The sequence below is a fragment of the Nilaparvata lugens genome, chromosome 4 (assembly GCF_014356525.2).
Source record: "Nilaparvata lugens isolate BPH chromosome 4, ASM1435652v1, whole genome shotgun sequence".
Lineage (NCBI taxonomy): Eukaryota > Metazoa > Arthropoda > Insecta > Hemiptera > Delphacidae > Nilaparvata > Nilaparvata lugens.
In genome coordinates, this window is record NC_052507.1 from 4,474,362 (window position 1) to 4,497,059 (window position 22,698).

The 22,698-nt window shown below is 34.3% G+C and overlaps 1 protein-coding gene across 2 annotated transcripts in view; it reads right to left on the reverse strand.

The window, feature by feature from the left end:
- Window positions 1-18,418: 18,418 nt before the first annotated feature.
- Window positions 18,419-22,698, reverse strand: part of LOC120350775 (UV excision repair protein RAD23 homolog B-like) — a 259,105-nt gene continuing 254,825 nt past the window's right edge. For both annotated transcript variants that reach the window (XM_039425554.1, XM_039425553.1), the window contains exon 3: window positions 18,419-18,738. In XM_039425554.1, the coding sequence (XP_039281488.1) occupies window positions 18,477-18,737 (261 nt within the window). In that variant the 5' untranslated portion in view covers window position 18,738 and the 3' untranslated portion in view covers window positions 18,419-18,476. The remainder of the gene's footprint in view (window positions 18,739-22,698) is intronic.

The window sequence follows — 22,698 nt, forward strand, 5'->3', positions numbered from 1 at the left end:
TGCACTGACAATTCTCTTGTGCTCTTCTCTGGATGTTCATAAATTTCATTGAGAACTTGTTCTTCTAACTCAACAGTCATAGTAGATCGGGGTCTGCCTGCATAAATGTGCTCTTTGGATACCAAAGAATCTGTTTCAGACAGACGTTGATGAATAGTGGCAAAAAACCTTGAACTTGGACATACTCGGTTAGGAAAGTTCTCTTGATACAAACGTCTTGCTTCAGTACTATTACAGTAGTGTCCCATTCCATACATTAAATGCATGTCAGCTAAATCGGAGTATGAATAATGTCTAAAATTACCTGCCATTTTTTAGAAAGTTAACACTCAACACAAAAGCGAAGTGAAATGGTTACAAACAACTGGTTAATAGATTAAACAAAAAACACAGCGCGGTTACAGTAGCCTAACTTACAGTTTGTCTTTTTGTTCAACAGTGAGCTAAAATATTTCTGAAAATAATTCTCAGCTGATAATTCCTTTTAAATATTTTCTTATTTAAAACAAAATAAATCAGCTGTTTTGGAACAACTGTTATTTAAATCCATGTTTTATTTGCAATCAGCTACAATCTATGAGTTATTAGTTCTCTCCTCATAAAACAGCAAATTTTTGTGGTGTAATGTACTACATAAGAATACATTTTATTAAACTTTTATTTGAATTTAGTTCACACAGCTTACATAATTATTTTCAGAATTAAATTCTCTACAATTTTTATTGATGAAAATTATTTGTTTACTGGTCATTAAAGGAAGTTATTGGGCATCAAACGTAGAAGTCTGTGTTTTCCTACTTGGATTTTTTGCATATTTCAATTTTTTTCTCAAAAACTACTCACACTACAGCTTCCAGACTAGTTTTATTCAATTTATCAGATATTTTCCCAAATGAATCCAGCATGAGTTTTTCAAAAACTAGTCCCCAAACAATTCAGCATCGGTGTATTTCACCAGAGGAACTGTATTCCGGGCGAAATCTTTCACGCTGTATAGCTCGCTAATGAAGCGTTTATGGATATATGTTTATAAGAACTCTTTTTTTTCAGCTCTAGGCTACTATCACCTATCTAATTATTTTACCATAATTATGAATCACTCTGTATATATATGCTACTATCAATAAAAGTTCACCGAATTGAAAGCAGAGAAAAGTCGGGAGAAAATACTATGCTACGGTACTTCAAGCTATCAATTACATGCCCCACTGCATGCAATTCATAGTCCAGACAACAGCTGTGTTTTCAATAATTGACTGAGCGGAGTGAGGTCTAAGATTCAAGTCGACAATTTTGCATTTCTCTTTATGTCTATATGTTTATATTTATGTTTTTATGTTCTGCATTCACAGCGAAACGCAGCAATAGATTTTCATGAAATTTGTCAGGTATGTTCTTTTTTGAATTTCGCGTCGAAGTATACATACGGTTTTTTGAGATTTCGCATTTTAAGGATAATACAAAAGAAAAAAGAGTTTCCTTTGAACGACAATATTACCGTAAAAAACAGACTTTAGAATTATTCATCACAAATCAGCTGTCTAGTGGACTTTACTAGCCGTTCAAAAACATCGAACATCTTGAAAATGCACGGTATATAGAAGAAGACGGTAGGTGTCACGCGCATGTTTGTACTGAATTTCCGGTGTAGCTGACGTCATTTTATAATACAATCATCAGTTTCTTACAAATAAGTTTCATAAATTGCCAATTGGTGTTAAAAACCTCGGTTGGTGGCGATGACGCAATCTAGCTGGCTGGCCACTGCGCACACATTTCATGGCCCCTACCGTTTTCATCTAAATACCGTGTTGAAAATGTATCTATCCATCAACGTTAGTAGACAGTAGACTATAATACTACCCGTTCAAAAACATCGAAGATCTTGAAAATGTATCTTTCCATCAACGTTGTGACAGTTGCAGCCAGACCTGATAACAGCGCTCACACTCACATCCCGGGACGACACGTCACGGTACGATAGGACAGAAAGCTCTATGTTCATTTAGGATTTCTTCTAGACATTTTAAATTGATAAATTATGTATTGATTTTTGAGAAAACATAACAACAGGTCAATGTAACTTACTGAGCGCGAGGTCTACTGTTCACATAACTACTTAACTTGCATGGTAGAGTGGTAGGACTGGAGAGGACTTGTCAGTCTCAATGCAGCCTCTGGAGGGAGTATCTTGGAGTAGTATCTCACCGTAGAAAAAAAGATCTAGATTGTCAATTGTGAATGGTATTACGCTCTGATTGGGAAGCCTAAACGTGTTACAAATGAGCATAAAAGAGAGCTCCGATAGAGATTATTATAATTTTATTCTCTCTTAAGCCGTGTCAACACTAAACAATTGTTCGGCTTACATGTTTGTTGAGGGGCTCAGGGACAAACATTTGAAAAAGTTTAGACAATCATTGTTTCTCAAACAATAGATTACTGTTCTTCCAAACATTTTCAGTGTTTGCTGTAAAACATGAAACCAGTTTCCCCCACTTACAAATATTTAGTTTGGTGTCGCGTCCACAGTGGCCACTAGCAAACATTGTTTGTCAAACATAATAAAATGTGTCCAAACTGTATAACAAACATGTGTGTGTATCAAACATTTTTCCAGCATGGATACGGCTCAAGAACTGCTTCATCACTGTTATTATTTAACAAACGATCCCAATTTGAATCTCTTGATTTCAAATAATAAGCTACAAAACTCCTATAGAGGCATCAATCTGAAGAGTTTACCAATTCACAGTCTGCTCATTGAGAACTCCCCAATTCTGAATCTCGATTTCAACGAGAGAAGAAATATTCAGTACGACAAACAACTCCCACCAATCACGTGCGAGTACACTGCAGGTGCCTAGAATCAGACCACGCCCACAACGCGCTCTCATTGGCTGTTGCTAACACGTCATCATAAAGACTCCATTTTGTTTTACGGACTCATTGGAACATATGGATGTTATTGCTGGGCTCTTGATCATGGAGGAATAGTGATCAGCTATGTGAATAAATTTATGTTATTAACATAAAACTATTGATAATATTCATGGAAAAAAATTTATTCAATAGGATCATTTTCATGAGCTTTGAATAATCTCCTGAACAGACCCAGAAATTCATTCAATTCACTCCATTCATTTGATGAGAACAAACAATATTCACTTCAAATTAATAGTTCTAAATTGATAGCGGTTAACAATTTACACTGTTCATTCTCATTTCTTATCGACAATTTCACTCATCATGAAGAATTACGACACTAATTAAACTTGAAATAAAGTGTTCAATTCTCCAAAATTACACATTAATTTTACACAAAAATTTTAAACTACACATTAATCAGGATTTGATTCCAACAAACCTCTAGATAGAATACTTCAATATCAGTGAATTGTTGAAGATAATAAATGCATTAATTCATCAAGTCTTTTTTTGATAGAATTATATGTGTTTTTGGATTTAAACAGAATATTCAAACTCTCATTGATATCCTAGAAGATTCGGGCTAGTTTCAGAATTGAGTTGAGGATTCAGAATAAATACAATATCATTAGAATCTCATGACATTTCAAGAACTTCCATGTGAGAGTTTCCTTTTACAAGTCCAAAGTTTACTGTGATATGTTGTTAATGATGTTATGCGTCTTATAGTTTATCATTTTATTCAATTCATTAAAACACACTAAACAAGAGAAAACAAAATAGCAAAGAATTACAAAACAAATAAAAACGATAAAATGTTACAAAATAATATAAAAAACCATGGGCTTTGTGGTTGGGTGTGTTGGAAAAGAAAAAAAAAGAAAGAGGAAGATACCTAGCCAACTATGGTTTCCCATGTAATAGGCAGGCAAAGAAGACGAGAGAGAAGTGATGAGGAAAAAAGGGAAGGGATAAATGGGGAGAGGGAAGAAAACAGAGGAATAGGTACTCAAAATAAACGTAAGCAAGTCCACTGAGAAATGAAAAAACAATGCTGGAGCAGAAAACTCGAGTCATGTATCCAAATGGAAGAAGAAATTACTGTATGTCCAGTTTTTTATATCCAGTTTAATTTTAAATACCAGTTTGGTATCATATATATTGTATTATTTCTACTGTTGCTTGACAAGAGAAGATTGATCGATTGAGCATGAAATGATTGATGATTCAAGTTTACCTGAAGTGTCCAAAATCCAAGAATTTTCAAGTAAAATATTCAAGAGTGTATCCAAGGATTTCCATCTAGATTCCATCCTTTAAATATTCTTCTCACCCGGCAAGGATTGTGACATCCAAAACTTTTCAATTCTATGTTGTTTTTTCCATATTAAATCTTGAATGAAGCTGGAAAAACAGTTTTTATTGTTCTATAGTGAGGTCCATGATAAAATGGTAGTGTTTGATAGGCAATAGTATTGCTATTCTTGTCTATCATTCACCAAAGCGAATAGCGCTATCTCTTCCTTGCTTTGCTCTGTTGCCAGATCGTCTTCTAACAATGTAGAATTGATGAATGATCAAAAAAATATTTTATCTCAATTATAAAAATTCATTATGAAGAAATTGAAAATATAGTTCCTTGCTTACTGAAATTTAATCGATTTTTTTAAACGAGAATGAACAGTCAATATTACATCAATAAACCTGTATCAGCAGGACCGGAGAAAGTACTTTAAGGATACCCAATCATCGAACTACTATTTTCACAAAATCCTTCTTAGTCAGTGCCTGTCGTGCATGGAATGCACTTCCTGTCTCTATCAGGTCCATCGAGAGCCGAGCGAGCTTCATCCTGACTTTAAAAAAACATCTTCTGGAACAAATGACTGAAACTGTCCGGCCCTAGAACGATCACATGACAACCATCTCCCACCCATCCAACAAATACGAACCTTTTAACCTGTTATAGAATGAATTATATATATATATAATATATATATATATATATATTATATATATATATATATATATATATATATATATATATATATATATATTATATAAACTCATGTTTCTTAATTATCCACTGCATACTGCTGTATATTACTGAAAGTTGATTACCCTTACTACTTTCAGCCTACTTCATTTTATTAATCAATAATTTGATCCTATCTACCTATATAATTATTTTACTCTATCAATTTTCTGTTTTTTTTTCTCTTAAATATTTATATTAATTAAAACTTTTACAAAATTTCCATTAATAAATAAATCCTTAGCTTAATTAATTAAATTAACGTTTTGGTAGAGAGTTAGTGGGGAGGATATTTTTAATATTCTTTCCGAAGAATTGACATTGATATGTCCAAAGCTCCGCCAATTTATGTAGATGCATAACAATATAATTATCCATAGTTATTATATCACAAATTACTTTTTCATATCATATACTTTCAATAATTATTTTCTTAGTCTATATTATGTAAATTCATCTATAATTTTGCTGTATTGTAAGCTATTGTATAAAAGTGTATAAGCCAGTATATATTGTAATCTACATAAATGAAGTACTCAATCAATCAATCAATCAATCAATCAATCAGCTATAGTCTTTAGAAGGCATTGACAAGACAGAGGATCGGCAATGTTTCTCCCCTATCTTTCTCCACTGCCATTATAACGTGGTCCTCACTAAATGATTCATCCTTTAACTATTCATCTAATTTCAACTATTCCTTCAACTATTCATCTAATTTCAACTATTCCTTCAACTATTCATCTAATTTCAACTATTCCTTCAACTATTCATCTAATTTCAACTATTCCTTCAACTATTCATCTAATTTCAACTATTCCTTCAACTATTCATCTAATTTCAACTATTCCTTCAACTATTCATCTAATTTCAACTATTCCTTCAACTATTCATCTAATTTCAACTATTCCTTCAACTATTCATCTAATTTCAACTATTCCTTCAACTATTCATCTAATTTCAACTATTTTTCAACTACTCATCCATTAGTCTACCCAAGAAGGATTGTAACATCCAAAGTTTTTCAATTCTATGTTGTTTCTCCCATATTGAATCTTGAATGAAGCTGGAAAAAACATTCCGCTTTTATTGTTCAACAGAATAAAATTCCACCAAGTGAGCTTCAAGAGTGTTCTCAGGATAACTCAATTACAAACAGCGATGGAAACTTGAAAAACCTTTGTGTTTTAGCAGTAATATTTCAGAGACAGAACAACACAGGGTCAGTCTAATGGCGGGAGCCTGGAGTGGGAATACAGAAGTGATCTTCATCTGTGTTGTGTCTGTTTTTTTGCAGAGTTGCAAGTTTTTGAGTATTAGCGAAGCGGTTTTATCTCTTTGTCTCCGCGCTGTGGATTGAATGAACGCTACATTCTCCTCTGTATCTTAATATGGATATTCGCTTTGTAATCCATTCTAATCAGCTCGTTTCAGGAATAGAAGTTTTTCATTAGCAGAGGTAGAGTTGTATCATGAGAAGGTTTAGAGAGAAATATCTCTCCACCATGGAAGGTAATAAAGATATTTCTATTGACAAAGGTAAATTAATATTAATCATGAGAGGAATAAGAGGAAAGAAGCGTGATGAAGATATATCCTCTGTAATCCTTGGATCACATTATTGTTCTGGGAATCAACGTTGTCAAAGCCAAATGAAGAATTATCATTTTCAATTTACTTGGAAGTTCATCGTCACAAATAAAAGTTTTAATGAATACTCTTTTCAAGACAACATCTGTCTTCTGATCTGATTATATTATTATATTTTTAAACGTTATCACGAACAAATGGTGAATATTTCAATTTAATTGGAAGTTCATTGTCACAAATGCAAACAAATGATTTTGAAATGGATACTCTTTCCAAGGCAAAATTTATGTTGTCGGATCTGATCACATTATTATATTAGGAATGAACATTTTCAAAGGCGAATGATGGATACTTTTTACTAATGGTGGATAATTTTTCCCAAATGGTGAATATTTCAATTTACTTTGAAGTTCATTGTCACAAAAATACAATCTAATGTTTGAATGGATTCTCTTTTTAAGACGATATATTTCGTAGTGTAATTCAACAATCATCCTATACTATTGAACAAGCAATTTCTGTTTATATGTTTATATTTTAAGAGGTTTAGATCTTAAGATGTTTATATGTTCGGATGTTTAGATGTTTGGATGTTTGGATGTTTACATGTTTAGATGTTTAGATGTTTAGATGTTTAGATGTTTAGATGTTTAGATGTTTAGATGTTTAGATGTTTAGATGTTTAGATGTTTAGATGTTTAGATGTTTAGATGTTCAGATGTTTAGATGTTCAGATGTTCAGATGTTCAGATGTTCAGATGTTCAGATGCTCAGATGTACAGATGTTTAGATGTTTAGATGTTTAGATGTTTAGATTTTTAGATGTTTAGATGTTCAGATGTTCAGATGTTTAAATGTTTATATGATTAGATGTTTATATGTTTGAATTTAACCGGATTTCGAAAACGGCTCTAACGAGTCTCACGAAACTCAGAACATAGTAGGTTTATAACATAAAAATTAGATTGCACTGGGTCTCATCCCTGGAAAAACTCGCTAAAGGAAATTAAAAGGATAATTATTATTCATCCTTGAGAAAAAAGCTGATAATAATTATTTCGTCGTCTGTTGATGATGGAAGTGAGTGAGCGAGTTCATGTGCGTGGGGCTGTGTCAAAATTATGACTCAGCTTTTATTGTAACTTTTGTAATCATTCAATCAGGTACTTAGTGCCGGTTGAAGAAAAGCCGGGCTTTTTCTAATCCTGATTAATTACAGTGGAACCATCTTTTTGAAATTGTCTTCTCTGATTTGGTTCAAGTGAAATCATTCAGGATTGAAATTTAACCGGCTTTTGTGCAACCGGGCCTTTATGAAGGAAATTTTTGAATTTCTCTGGGAATTAATCTCAATTCATTGTGATAAGATAGAACATTTCTGTATGAACCATGCATATTATTATAATTTCTTCTTTCGTTGTAAGTTTTTTAAGCCTCTTTACTCCAGAGTTTATTTATTTATTTATTTATTAGATAGAGCGAACAATACAATAGTCGGAAAAGAAAAAACAGGCTATTGCCCAAAACTTCTTCAATTTCCTGATTTTGTCACAAATCGTCCAAATATTATGTAGGTTATGTTCACTTCAATTTCAACACCAAATCTTCAATATGAAACTATGGATCAGAATAAAACAAAGAATTTCAAATTTAGATAAATTGATAATGAAACTATAAAGAGTTCCAGAGCGAAGATCGGTACCCGACATTAGAATAATTAGAGTGATGATCAAGGTCCACGTTATAATGACAGAGGAGAAATATTGGACAACAACGTTTCCAAATCGTTTTTCAACAATGTTGAATCATTAAAAGATAATTATTTTCCCGGAGGATAAAATATGATTGATTATTTAACGAGGGAGAACAGTCAACATCACATCAGATATACCGCTATCATCTATTCTATATAGAAGGCGCTGGCAAGGCATACAATCGGCAGCGATGTTCTCATTCTTCCTTAACTGACATTATAACGTGGAAGTGACTTCAACTATTTTAAATGTTCAGTTAAGTCGATGATACTCCCTACCCCAATCACCTTAATTGAAAATTAATAATTCTCCCAATAAAGACAGAGGAAACAAAACAAAGGAATCCAGAGATTGTCAGTTTGGTGTAAGGGTTCCTGTAAGCATTTGTTAGTTGTAAGCATTCCTGACCGGCAATTAGGAGGTACTGGGTTCGATTCTCGAGCTGACAAATAGTTTCTGTATAGTAGTGCTTATCAAATTTCCATCTAGTTGTTTACCCTGTTGTCGATATTTGCAGTAGCAGAAGTCTTCGGGTGATTAACATTATTTTATTGGGATTATCATCGATTGATAATTAATCATTAATTAGCATTTGAACAAATGCAGCTTCCAACTTATTTCCATCTGGAAACTGAACTGTTTCTCAAATATTGTTTTCCTACAGTTACGTTGAAAAGTGGCCATTGCTGCACTGATTACAGAACGCAAAGAATCACTTTTCCGCTCTAGTGCGGGAAAAATTTTTCTGCACTCCAGATTTGCAACATGGCAACGCAAAATACTTAGTAGGTTATATGGAGCAACAGTGCAGCAAAATCAAAATGAAGTTGGTAACAGTGACTGCTGTGGCTGCTATAGTGAGCAGAGGTGCAACCAAGCACAACGCGCTAATTATTAAGTAGATATTATAACCAAGGACAACGAGGACTTTAGGATTTTAGGATTAAGGTTTTTATCAATAATAAAATTACACAGAAAAACATTTGATGCATTTCAGGCAATTTTACCCATAATTACCCACTTTTCATATTCAATGGTAACTGTAGGAAAAACTTTATGTGAAATACGTGCGCAAAGTTCCTCTGCTGCACTCAAGAAACCATTCCGCTTACGTAAACGTTTCTTTCGGTGCAGCAAACTGTCACTTTGCGCACTAGTTGCACAAATAACTATTCCAAACTCCAAACTGACTCATTTACGATCACATCAACGTTCTTATTTGGCCACCATTCATCCGCCGATTCCAAGAGCCTTAAGCACCTGTATGGTTTGATAGATTATTCGGCAGGTTATGGCAGCCACAGCCACCCAACTCAAACACATATTTATCAATCTTGGCAGACAGGCAGGCAGACACTTTTTGGATGGCCCTCGTACCGGCACCGATCAATCAAACTCCGCCATCGACAAACTCGAAGAAAATGGAGCACCTTGGAACAGATCCTTCAAGTTATAGTATATAGTGGAAATATAAAGGGTATATATCTGTAGAGAGAATAAAGCATGGAGAAAATGTATCTATAGTGGAAATATATCTGTAGAGAGGATATAGCTATAGTGGAAATATGATTCTCGATAAAATACAGCTATAGAGTAAATGAAGCATGAAGAAAATAGAGCTATAGTGGAAATATATCTAAGAGAGAATATAGCTATTGTGAAAACATAGCTGTAGAGAAAATACAGTTGAAATTACACCATAGTAGGATAGCCTTTTTGAGATATTTCTATTATAAAATTATGATACTCATTATATTTTTCCAATTATAAAATTTATTATAATATTTATTGAATAATTTGAATAAAAACACACAAATATCGTCAAACTCCACAGTTTTATTTTACGATTTATGTGTGTTCTATTTCATTATGGAAGTGACTTAGTCGAATTTCCATTGAATATTTTGTTCATTGATTGTATTTTTCTACATTCTTAGGAAACGACCTGGCAGTTTTGCGAAGCTAGTAAAGGTTAGCGCCATCTGCTTTGTTGAATGATAGACATACGTATAACAACTCCAATGTTAATCAAATACTGCCATTATAACGTGGACCTCACTATAGGAAGATGATACAAGAATCATACGAAGGTGATACGAAGATGATACAAGGATGATGAAGATGATACGAGTAGCAAGGATTATAGCAACACAAAATTTGATCAAATACTGCCATTATAACGTGGACCTCACTATAGGAATATGATACAAAGATGATACGAAGATGAAGCAAAGATGATACAAAGATGAAACGAGGATGATACAATGATGATACAAACAAGAAACACAAGGATAGCAACCTCAATGTTGATCAATACTGCTATTATAACGTGGACCTTAATATTATAGTGATTATAGGGGTATCAGTAGATTGTTAGAGGCGAATCAGGAACCCATAAGTGTACTTCAGATCACTTTCTCTCTCACTCTCTCTTCGTATATATAAATCTCTCACTCACTCTCTTTCCCCCTTTTTAACTGTTCGCCCCCTCGCTATCACTCTTACACTCTCCCATTCTTTTTCTACTACTCTGTCACCTTCTCTCTCTTTCTTTCACACACATCCTTCCAAACTCTCACTCACTCTCTTTCCCCCTCTCTAACTGTTTCCCCCCTCGCTATCACTCTTACACTCTACCTATCTTTTCCTACCACTCTCACACCTTCTCTCTTTCCAACACACACATTCATCCTCACTCTCACTATCACTCTTACACTCTCCCATTCTTTTCCTACCACTCTCACACCTTCTCTCTCTTTCTATCACACACAACCCTCACTCTCTTTCTCTCTGGTCCAGGGTTCATTACTGCGGCAACATTTCATATAAACCTTTTCTGCCGTTGACGGCCCTCGTTAAACCCGGGTCAACCTTGGTTTGAAGCCCACTATGAATTAAAGTTATTGCACCACTAACCGTCGTTTAAGGTCCCTGTGATTTTGGACCTTGCTGTAAACCTGAGTTATGGTTTAATGATTGCACTTACTACGTTTATGATATTCTATATTATTGAAGTGGTAATTTTGAAGTTCCTATAAATTTGAGTTATGATAACATGAGAGATTTTATCATGTTTATAATGTTTTTTCAAGTTTCAATAAATTGATGTCATGATCCCTTGAAGTAACACATAATTCAGCTACATTTCTGGACTGTAATATAGAGTGTTTCAGGAGTAGTGTAGGAAATTTCAGGGTATTGTTCCTAAATGATAGGAGACTACAAATGTCGTATAGTGTCCAAAACTCAGAGGTTATCCTTATAGCTGCTATTTTGTTTTTTCACTTGAGAATTTTTATCTCAACAAGGAAATGTTGTATTGATCTGAAATTTTGCAAAAATATTTATGCTATGAAGACTTAACTTTAAAAAATAGAATACAATTTTTTCGAAGTAAATTTTCAAAATGGCAGCTATAAGGATAACCGCTGACTTTTGGACATTTCAAATACGACATTTGTAGTCTCCTATCATTCAGCATCAATACCCTTATATGTTTGACATTACTTCTGAAACATCCTGTATAAATTAAAATTGGAACCGTTTTGGGCGTTAGCCTGTGGTACTTTTCTGTAAGTTGTGAAATATTCTTGATGAATAAATCAATTAATAAATAAATTACCATGTTTATGATATTCTATATTGATGAAGTAATTATTATTATATAATTATCAAATACAGGCCCTTGGGTTGCATATGGGTGATCAACGAATGTTTGTTTATTATATGTTTGTTTCGTTGAATGAAGAATTTGAAATTGGTAAATTTTTATCAAGATAATGATGATTCTGAACATTGTTGTTAACTGGATGAGTTATGATCAGCCTTACAAATTCCATGATATTTCATAATATTGGAGTAATCGATGATAATATACATGTAGTTTGCTTCGTAAGACATATGTTGCCTAATATTCTATATACGTTATCGTCCCAGTAATTTTCCCTATGATATCTCCTATCCTTTCTTCATCTTCATCATCTTATAATAATAATACTCCCAATTCCAATCAAATCCTGAAGTTGAGAAAGCACTCCACTTTGCAAGGAGAGAGATTTCAGGAATCTACTGCAAAATACGTTACAGTAATCTGTGATAGATCATTATAATCTACGTTGCCTATATAATGATGTGATACATTAATGATATAATAGTGCTCCACAAATAGTACTCGAACTAACTCAACAATACACGCTTTTCACCGATTGAACATGATACAGTTAGAAAGTATAGGATGTTCATTATCACATTGTGATATCAAAGATTGGAGCCTTCTTGCCTGTGGTAATATATAACATGAATGTTATATATTACATTCGATACTCTTTGAATACTGTGGGCATCAGATAGCATAAGATGCTTTCAACACTATGAAATACAATATCATAACACTCTGCAACTCATTATAACCAATCAACATCATTAACGGTTGAGTTGAGTATCAGGATTCATGGGAGGAGAAGCTTTTCATTCTAAGAACGGTATTCTACGGGAACTGTATATTTCTATGAACATATCTTGATGAAAATCTCTCAAGATCTCAATATATCCCATATTATACAGGCCTTGAGGAATCTGTATACATTTCTAAATACAGATCTTGAGAGAACTTTATATATGTTTCCACATCAAGAGCTTTAATATTTCCATTGTTCTTCTGTATGTAGAGCTTACTAAAGGACATCTCTGTCAGTATCAATTTGATACATTATTTTGTGTAATATTTGGAAACAACGGTGTAACAGACACTCTACACCAATGAGGATTTATGTTAATACTGGAATAAAAAAATATGATTGAAGTGAGGGGAGAATGTGATGAAGAAAGGATAATTATTAATATAGAGAGGTCGTCTTTATAATGACAGTGGAGAAAGAGGAGAGAGCAGCGTTGACGAATCTCTGCCTTGTCACTGCCTTCTATGAAGGGTGACTGATATATAGTCATATACAGTATATTTTCTGTAATATTCACTGTTTCTTCTTCTCTGAGACAACTAATTGAATCTTATTTGTCTGGGAGATATATTTTCAAATGGTCAAATAATTCATTCTCATAATTGAAATTCGATATTTTGTTGATTAGTCAAATTCCTGCTTTGTTGTGAGAAAAGATCTGGCAAAATTGTGGAGGTAGGAAAGGATAGCTCTATCTGCTTTGTCGGATGTTAGACAAGGATAGCAACACCGATATTAATCAAATACTGCCATTAAAACGTGGACCAAACTACATCTAATCTTCAATCTCACTGCATCAATCTCTTGATTCTCATTCACTTTTCTATGAAGCTACTGAAATAATGAGAAACTGAGAAAGAATTTTTTCAGCTGCGTTGCAAAGTAAAAATTCAATAAACCGAGAGCTCGTATCTCTCGATACAAACATGAGAAACGTCTCAAAACATCCACTCATAGTTTAACCAAGGGAGTCGTCATTTTATGAATAAGTCACCAAGTAAACAATATATGGAACGTTTGAATTCAGAGCTACTTATATTAATCTAATAAAGTAGAATTATAATACCCTCTTATGAAACTCATGAAATAATAGATAAAAAGTACAAATTGTTATTTAAATATCAATAAAAATTAGAGATTAAAGTACTTTATTCAATACTCGTCAATGTTTGTTTCCATTACGAACTGTTTGTAATAATCACTTTTGAACAACTTAATTACGACATAGCAGTCGTATACCTGACTTTAATAAAGTTTTTCAGAAGTGACCTTTTTTAAATTTTACAATCACGACATGTTTTGGCTATATATAATGTCATGGTGATTGGAAAATGAATGAAGAAATGAAAAAATGAGACATAATTTTTTTTTTTAATTTCAAAAGGGTACTTATATTTTCAATTTCTATTTAAATTGAAGAGTAGCCCTTGAGAAAAAATAGACTAATTCTTATTTGTATTAAAAATTGTAATTTTAATCTATTATTCTATTCATTCCAAAAAAGAAGTAAAATCCTATTTCATAATTATAATTATATTGAACATAGAACTGCGGCAGAATATCTCAAGTTATTCGCATACATTCGCGTGCGTCGACTGACGACTGACAGAAATTGCAAAATTCTGAAACAGCTGCACTGATATACATTGAGGTTCATTATGAACAGTCATCATTGTTTAAATGGAAAGCACTGTTGTTCTACAGGGAAATACAATACTGCAGTTGAGAGTCTCAATATACTGTCTCGCTATACGCTACAGAACGCAGAAATGAAATTATTGTGTCAGAAGCAGCCAGGTAGTGGTTACAGCTGAACATGGTATATTGTTCTAACCAGTTAACAACTGTATGAATTCATAATATTATATTACTTATTTGCTCCATTGTAGTGTAGATTTCTATCATGTCCTGTTGTATTTATGTTAAAATAGACACTTGTTATTACTTCTTGAGCTCCATATTTAGTCGTTCTGATCTATGTTCTATGTTCTATGTTAGTAACGAACTAATTGCAACTCTCATCAGCGGACAAGGCTTAATTCCTTTTGCTGGTGATGCCAAATTACACATTAAAAGTATCTAATCAAAAAAGTAGCTCAGCTTAATAAATTTTTAATGCACACTCAATTTTTTGAACGCTGAAATTTGGAGCTATCTATTCGTTCTGATCAGTAGCCCAGCTTGATAAATATCTAATGTACACTGAAATTTGTTAACGCTGAAATTTATGAAAAATAGGACATATCGTAGACCTCTAAGCCGGTTACACCATGGAAAAACAATAGCATAAGTAGATATCCCATGGTATAGGGCGTTTATGTCGCACCTTTTACTGTTATCTCAAGCCGATTACTGTTGATTATTGTCAAATTTGACTGTTCTGTTGGGGTGAGAGTGTATGAACAACACAATATGAGATAATACTAGTGTCACACAGCTCCACGGGAAAGAATTACATGAACTATCGGCTTGAGATAACAGTAAAAGTTGCGACATAAACGCCCTATACCATGAGCTTATGTTCATGTTTCTCTATGGTTACTCATACAACGATCTTTGCCGTCCTTATAAATTCTATCAAATTAAACATATGATGTCGAACAGATGATGTTCCTCAAGTTCCGTTCAATCCAATAGAATTCATAAGAAAGGCCAACAATCTATATTTGTGTAGTTTGCCTCAGGGTCAAGCCACATGAAGCGTTTTTCAGGCGTTTTCAAACTAGTCGGCAGAGGAAAAATCTCTCTGATTGGCAGATTGGGTTGTCGTTAGGGATGTCAATCCCGGGACTGATTTCCAATCACGGTATTTCGGGATTATCCAATATCAATCCCGGGATCCCGGGACTGATCCCGGGATTGGCAAAAATCAGTTTAATGCATTTTAACCTATTATTGTTCCTCCTCAATTACATGTTCAGTAACAGTGTGTGGAGATGAAAAAGGGCCCATTAAAGAGGGAGAGGCTATTATTAAAATGAGAAAAAATACTTGGGAATAATATTGAAATTGAACATTCTATTTCTATAAATGTTTTCAAGATTAGTAGTAACTGTTTCATTCCATGTCCTACCTCAAATTTGCTGTATCCCAGATGATAGTGAGAACTGAGGAAAGCAAGATAACTCATCAGAGTATTTTTATGTAGAACAAAAGCATTTCTATCCTACATCAGGACGGGATAGAGCTCACACTTGGATTACGTCAAATAATGTAAAGTGAATTAATACCACTTGAGTTAATAATAAAATAGAATACTTTTTTTAAGACCGTAACGCCATACCGACCAAACAACGCGAAAACTGAACCACTACACTACCAAATGAAATTTCGTAGAGCCAACTATAATATTCACTTCAACTAGATATTCTACTTATGATAGAGAAAGAGAAGAGGTGAGGAATAATTAGACAGAGAGTGAATCGTTAGTGCTTTTTTATTTCTCATTTCTGAAGTCTTTTCAAAGTTCGGAACGCAATTCAAGGAAATGCCAGCAGCGCTATTGCAAATATTGCGCCGTCTAGACTGGTAATTGTGGTGCTGTGTAAACAGAAACAAGTGTAGAGACATAACAACCATTATGCCAATTATGCGAACTGATAATGCGAATTCTATTAAGCCAGTACAGAGTACAGTATACAATCAATATTATGTATAATATGCAACTGTAGGCTGTGCCTGTAGAATAAATTAGTCAAACACTTAGAACAATAAATTGGTTAAAAAACTCATATTCATCACCGTAAATGAATTCCATATTGAATTGTTTTTGGAGAAATATGATTCACAATTTCAGATTTACAATCCCGAAAATCCCGGGATTGACGCTGAAAAATCCCGGGATTGTTAGGTATCAAAAATGGACCGGGATCCCGGGATTCCCGGGAATCCCGGGATTGACATCTCTAGTTGTCGTTCGAAAATCAGTAGATTATCAGCTGATCGAAGAGCTTCCTGCCCTGCCGACTCATCTGAAAACGCTTCATGTGGCGTGGCCCTTGAAGTTTCGAGTACTAACCTGGTTTTCACTAGTAGAATTAGAAGTTCAGTAACTGGCATACTTACTCTACTGAGCTAACTCTACTCTACTTACTTGTTCGAGTAACTGTTTTTACTACAATTAGGTAAAAAATAGAAGGTAAAGTGTGTTTTATAGTAAACAGAAGTAACCAACGACTTTACAAGTTCAAGACTGTTTCCATCAGCAAAGTAGTAGTAGAGTAGAGTGAGAAGCGGTGATGGGGGAAGGCAAATGGTAGAGTGCCATCCCACGGTGCTATCCTACTCGACTCTAGGCCTACTAGAAACTAGTACTCCACCATGACTCTACTCTACCCTGAAAGTTCTCATTGAGAGAGTTCACATGATGATTAGTACTTGTCAGGGAATTCTACCACTAACTCTACTAATGAGAATCAGGCTTCATGTAGTGAGAACTACCAGGAGTGAACTAGTATAAATCGGATTATCACTTGTATTTCTCTTTTATTATTCTTTCAATTAGCCTTATTATACTACCCATATTATAGACTACATATAGAATCATATCCCACTGTATTGAAAAAAAACAATACAAAATCTTATAGCACCCTTTATTTTCAAAAAACTCTTAAATTACTGTATTATTACGTCTCATTAATGATAATTGATCCTCAAATAATTATTCCTGGACCAAAAATCTAGTGACGAAGCACTAGATAATCATCTAGGTGTGTGATATCATAACCTCAAAATTTGAACAACATTAACTTTTTATCAAAATATTTGGAGAGAAAAAATAGTACAGGCTCAGCCTAGTTTCTCCTTCAATGCTATAATTATATTATTATGATTGTAGTATTTTGTACAATAAATGAATGAATGGAAACAATGATAATAGAAGAGAGACTTAATTATCTGGATCTGTCCTTGTTCGACATGAAGCTCAATTTTTTGGGATCAATTAACCAATCAATTATTTATCCAATAAATCAATCAACCAATCAATGATTATGTTCTGACCTGGTTTGGGATACACCCTCGGCCGTATGTAGTTGGGAAAACTTATGGTTCAACCAATAAATGAGGAGATTCAAACATTAATCAATCAACCAATCATAGTTCTGTCCCAGTTTGAAATGTAAGTCAATTTTTGAAATCATTCGATAAATCAGTTATCTAGTCGTCATCATCATCTTCACTACAGGAATTAGGTAATTGATTAACCTGTTCCGGTATCCATCTCTTTCTTGGCCTCCCTACATCTCTCTCTCTCCAGTAGGCCTATAGTTTCTCACTTCAAGGGGCATTCTTCCAGGTGGCATTCTATCCAAATAGATGCACCAGTTGCGTCTATTTTGTATTATTCTTTCATGCGGAGAAGCAACCGATAAAATCTGCCTGATATCAATATTTCTGATTCTATCAACTCTAGTCTAGCCAAATACACTCCATAGAAACCTCATATCTGCAGCTTGAATTCGACTGTCCATTCTCCGCGTGTGGATCCAATTCTGACTTCTATATAGGAGAGTCGGAACTGCAATAGTATTATAAAAATTCAGTCTCGTTTCTTGTCGTGTTTTATTTTTGAGGTTTCTGTGTATAGTGCCACATATTTTCTGGAACTTCGTGATTTTATCGTACACAATATCTGTATCATATTGTATCTGTATCATATTGTATCTGTATCATATTGTATCTGTATCATTTAGACATTCCATCAGTAATTAATCAACAAATCAATGAATGTTCCTGACCTGGTTCAGGATGGAGCCTCCGCCTGATGTAGTTGAGGAACCTCCTGGTGATGGGATGCCTGGCCGAGCGATGATGATGAGTCGACTGCTGCCTCTCGGAGTCACCCTGGGCGGAGGCGGAACTGCCTCCTCCGCCTCCACCGACTCCGCCGCTTCCGCCTCCGCCCCCCTGGTGCGCCCCTGCTCGCTGCCGCTCCTGGCGACCATAGTTCTGGTGGGCCACCACACCGTACATTCTGAAAAACAGAAATTTTATTTTCATCTGTAGAAATATATTGTTAGAAAAATAACAATTGTTGGAACAGTGTTATAAGTCAGGTGTAAATTGGCGTATTCAGTTCGCTCCAATCGAAATTTTATAAATGGAATGAGATACGGTTTTCTTATCTTCAGTCCATCTTTAAACCATACATATCAAATCATAATGTAAACAAAGATGAAGCTCCTCCTTCTTCTCTTTCTTCTCCTCCTTCTCCTTCTTCTCCTTCTTCTCCTCGTTCTCCTTCTCCTCCTTCTTCTCCTTCTTCTGCTCCTTCTCCTTCTTCTCCTTCTTCTCCTTCTTCTCCTTCTTCTCTTCTTCTTCTTCTTCTCTTTTTCTCCCTCTCCTTATTCTCCTTCTTCTCCTTCCTCTCCTTATTCTCCTTCTTCTCCTTCTTCTACTCCTTCTCCTTCTCCTCCTTCTTCTCCTTCTTCTCCTCCTTCTCCTTCTTCTCCTTCTTCTCCTACTCCTCCTTCTTCTCCTTCTTCTCCTTCTCTCTACTTCTTCTCCTTCTTCTCCTCCTTCTCCTTCTTCTCCTTCTTCTGCTCCTTCTGCTTATTCTCCTTATTCTCCTTTTTCTTCTTAATCACTGTTTAATTGATCTGCTAAGATTAATTGTTGAAGTTTAACCGGCTTTTGTGCAACAGGGCCTTAGTATGACTTGCCTATTGTGTTTGAAGCCTGATGGTTAATAAAACTGATTTTGAATATTGAATAATCCCTCATAAATTTGCTGAGTAGATAATTTTCAATTCTCCAAATTCAAACTTATATCAGTGATAAATTCAGGTTACATAAACTCTTCGAGACGTAGGATTCGTCTTCGATACCTGATGGAGAATTCAATAGTTATTTGTATATCTAGAGTGGAAAGTACGACTTTTTCTCCCTGTGGGAAAAAGTTTTAAGCCCGAGGCGAAGCCGAGGGCAACAATTTTCCTGAGGGAGAAAAAGTACTTTTCGCTCGTGATGTACACAACATTTTTCCTCCATCTACATTTTTTTATAGAAACTGCAAATAAAATCATTTTAATAACTTACGTATTGGTGACAATGTTTCCTAACAACATAACCTAAAATCTAAAACCTAAAAACCGGTCGGCTGATTGGCACTGCCGATTGCGCTATCTATCGGCAAAAGTTATAACAATTATAAGCTGAGCGGCTATCAAAAATGGCTGACTCCAGATCACGCGGTTCAGATTTGATTTGCAAATCAAAAATATTTTTTGTTGGCTGGTATTTTGAATAGAATGAAATATTTAAAAATTTTTATGAATTTTTATTGTCTACTAATATTAAGAATATAATATTATACAAACATATATTTCATGAGTTGATCAAATTTCTTGTTTTGGTATTGAATTCAGTTGACTCAATGACTGACACCTCTATTACGCTTTCTCATCTGAGCTTAGACCTTCTAACCTATTACAATGTGAGTTTTTGAAATAGAGATGCTTCCCATGTTATGTAAATGGAATCACTTTTCCTCCCTAGGGGAGTTTTTCTGTTTTTTACTACCGAGAGCGAAAAAGTGACACTTTAGTATTATATTTGAGGGAGAAAAGTAAGTACTTTAGACAGTGGGTGGAAGGAAAAATTAGTTTCATACTTTGTGATGAAAGAACATCTGACTGGGAATTGAGCAAATACGATTTTCCAAATATCTTCAAAGATTGAGCTGTGAAGGGCGGACTCTATATGAACAAATATGTAAAGGGATGTTCATATATGTATCCTCCTTTCCCTTTCATCTTTTCTTGAATAGGCTCATCGTTCCGGATTTTGAAAATGGCTGCCGCAAGATGGATCCATTTTTTCATCAAGCTGATGGATGTATCATCAAAATCCAAGGAATGGCAAACTACTCCCGTCAATAATATGAGTGGAGAGATTACTTTCTTGTGATACCAGCAGCAACTTCCCCTCTCTTCAAACTTCAGAGCTTGAAGTATTTTTCAGCCAAAATATGTGTGATTGAGAAACTAAGGGAATGTAGAATGCTTCACATTTTTGCAGTTTCACATGATGCATTTTCAATGGTTGTATAGGAAAAATACATAGAGTGAGGTTGGAACATACATAAAAAGCTATAAGGCATCCTTTTTACTTTCCTTGCCCTATTACCATAGGTAAGGAAAGTATTGCTTTCCGAGAAAAATTAAGGTACCCCAATTTCTAAATTCCTATACGTTTCAAGGTCCCCTGAGTCCAAAGAAGTGGTTTTCTCATTTCAAATCTAAAATGGAGTTATATTGGTATAGTGTGGTCCAAGTTATAATGACAGTGTTTGATTAGGTATCGCTATCCTTGTCCATCATTCAACAAAGCGCATGGCGCTCTCTGTATCTGCTCTGTTGCCAGATCGTCTTATGACAATATAGAATTGATGGTTAATTAACAAGATATTTCATCCCTATTATGAACATTCAGTATGGAATTATTGAGAAATATCATTTCTCGCTTGAAAAAAAAAACATAATTGATCATTTTGAACGGAAATGAACAGTTAATAATATTACATCAATGTTTCAGTTACCGTCCATAGAAGGCATTGACAAGACAGAGGATCGGCAACGTTGTTCGCCTATCTTTCTTCACTACCATTATAACATGGACCTCTATACAGGAGAATGTACAAGGCTTATTTGCAGAACTATATAATGCATTTTCAACAATGGTATGGAAAAAAACTTTGAGTGAGGTTGAAAAATACATTAAAAGCTGTCAAGCATCATCAATTTCATTTCAACACTAAAATCAATAATGTTAGTATAGTGAGGTCCACGTTATGATGGCAGTGGAGAAAGATAGGAGAACAACGTTGCCGATCCTCACTGTCTTGTCAATGCCTTCTTGACGGTAGCTGATACAGGTTTATTCATCCAATATTAATTGTCCATTCTCGTTCAGAATGATCAATTATTTTCTATCAAGTAAGAAATTTCATTCTCCAACAATTCCATTTCATTTTCAGTTATCAGTGATGATTAAGTGAAATAATTTATTCAATTTGGTTTTCAACTCATCTAAATTCTAAATTCCTATACTTTTCAAGGTCCCCTGAGTCCAAAGAAGTGGTTTTCTCATTCAAATCTAAAATGGAGTTATATTGGTATAGTGTGGTCCAAGCTATAATGACAGTGTTTGATTAGGTATCGCTATCCTCGTCCATCATCCAACAAAGCGCATGGCGCTCTCTGTATCTGCTCTGTCTTATGACAATATAGAATTGATGGTTAATTAACAAGATATTTCATCCCTACTATGAACATTCAGTATGGAATTATTGAGAAATATAATTTCTCGCTTGAAAAAAAAAACATAATTGATCATTTTGAACGGAAATGAACAGTTAATAATATTACATCAATGTATCAGCTACTCTCTATGGAAGGCATTGACAAAACAGAGGTTCGGCAACGTTGTTCGTTTATCTTTCTTCACTACCATTATAACATGGACCTTTATATAGGAGAATGTACAAGGCTTCACATTTGCAGAACTATATAATGCATTTTCAACAATGGTATGGAGAAAAACTTTGAGTGAGGTTGAAAAATACATTAAAAGCTGTCAAGCATCATCAATTTCATTTCAACACTAAAATCAATAATGTTAGTATAGTGAGGTCCACGTTATTATGGCAGTAGAGAAAGATAGGAGAACAACGTTGCCGATCCTCACTGTCTTGTCAATGCCTTCTTGACGGTAGCTGATACAGGTTTATTCATCCAATATTAATTGTCCATTCTCGTTCAGAATGATCAATTATTTTCTATCAAGTAAGAAATTTCATTCTCCAACAATTCCATCCCATTTTCAGTTATCAGTGATGATTAAGTGAAATAATTTATTCAATTTGGTTTTCAACTCATCTTAATTCCAAATTTCTAGTTTATATTCTGGACAAAACTCAGCCTATAAAGTGATA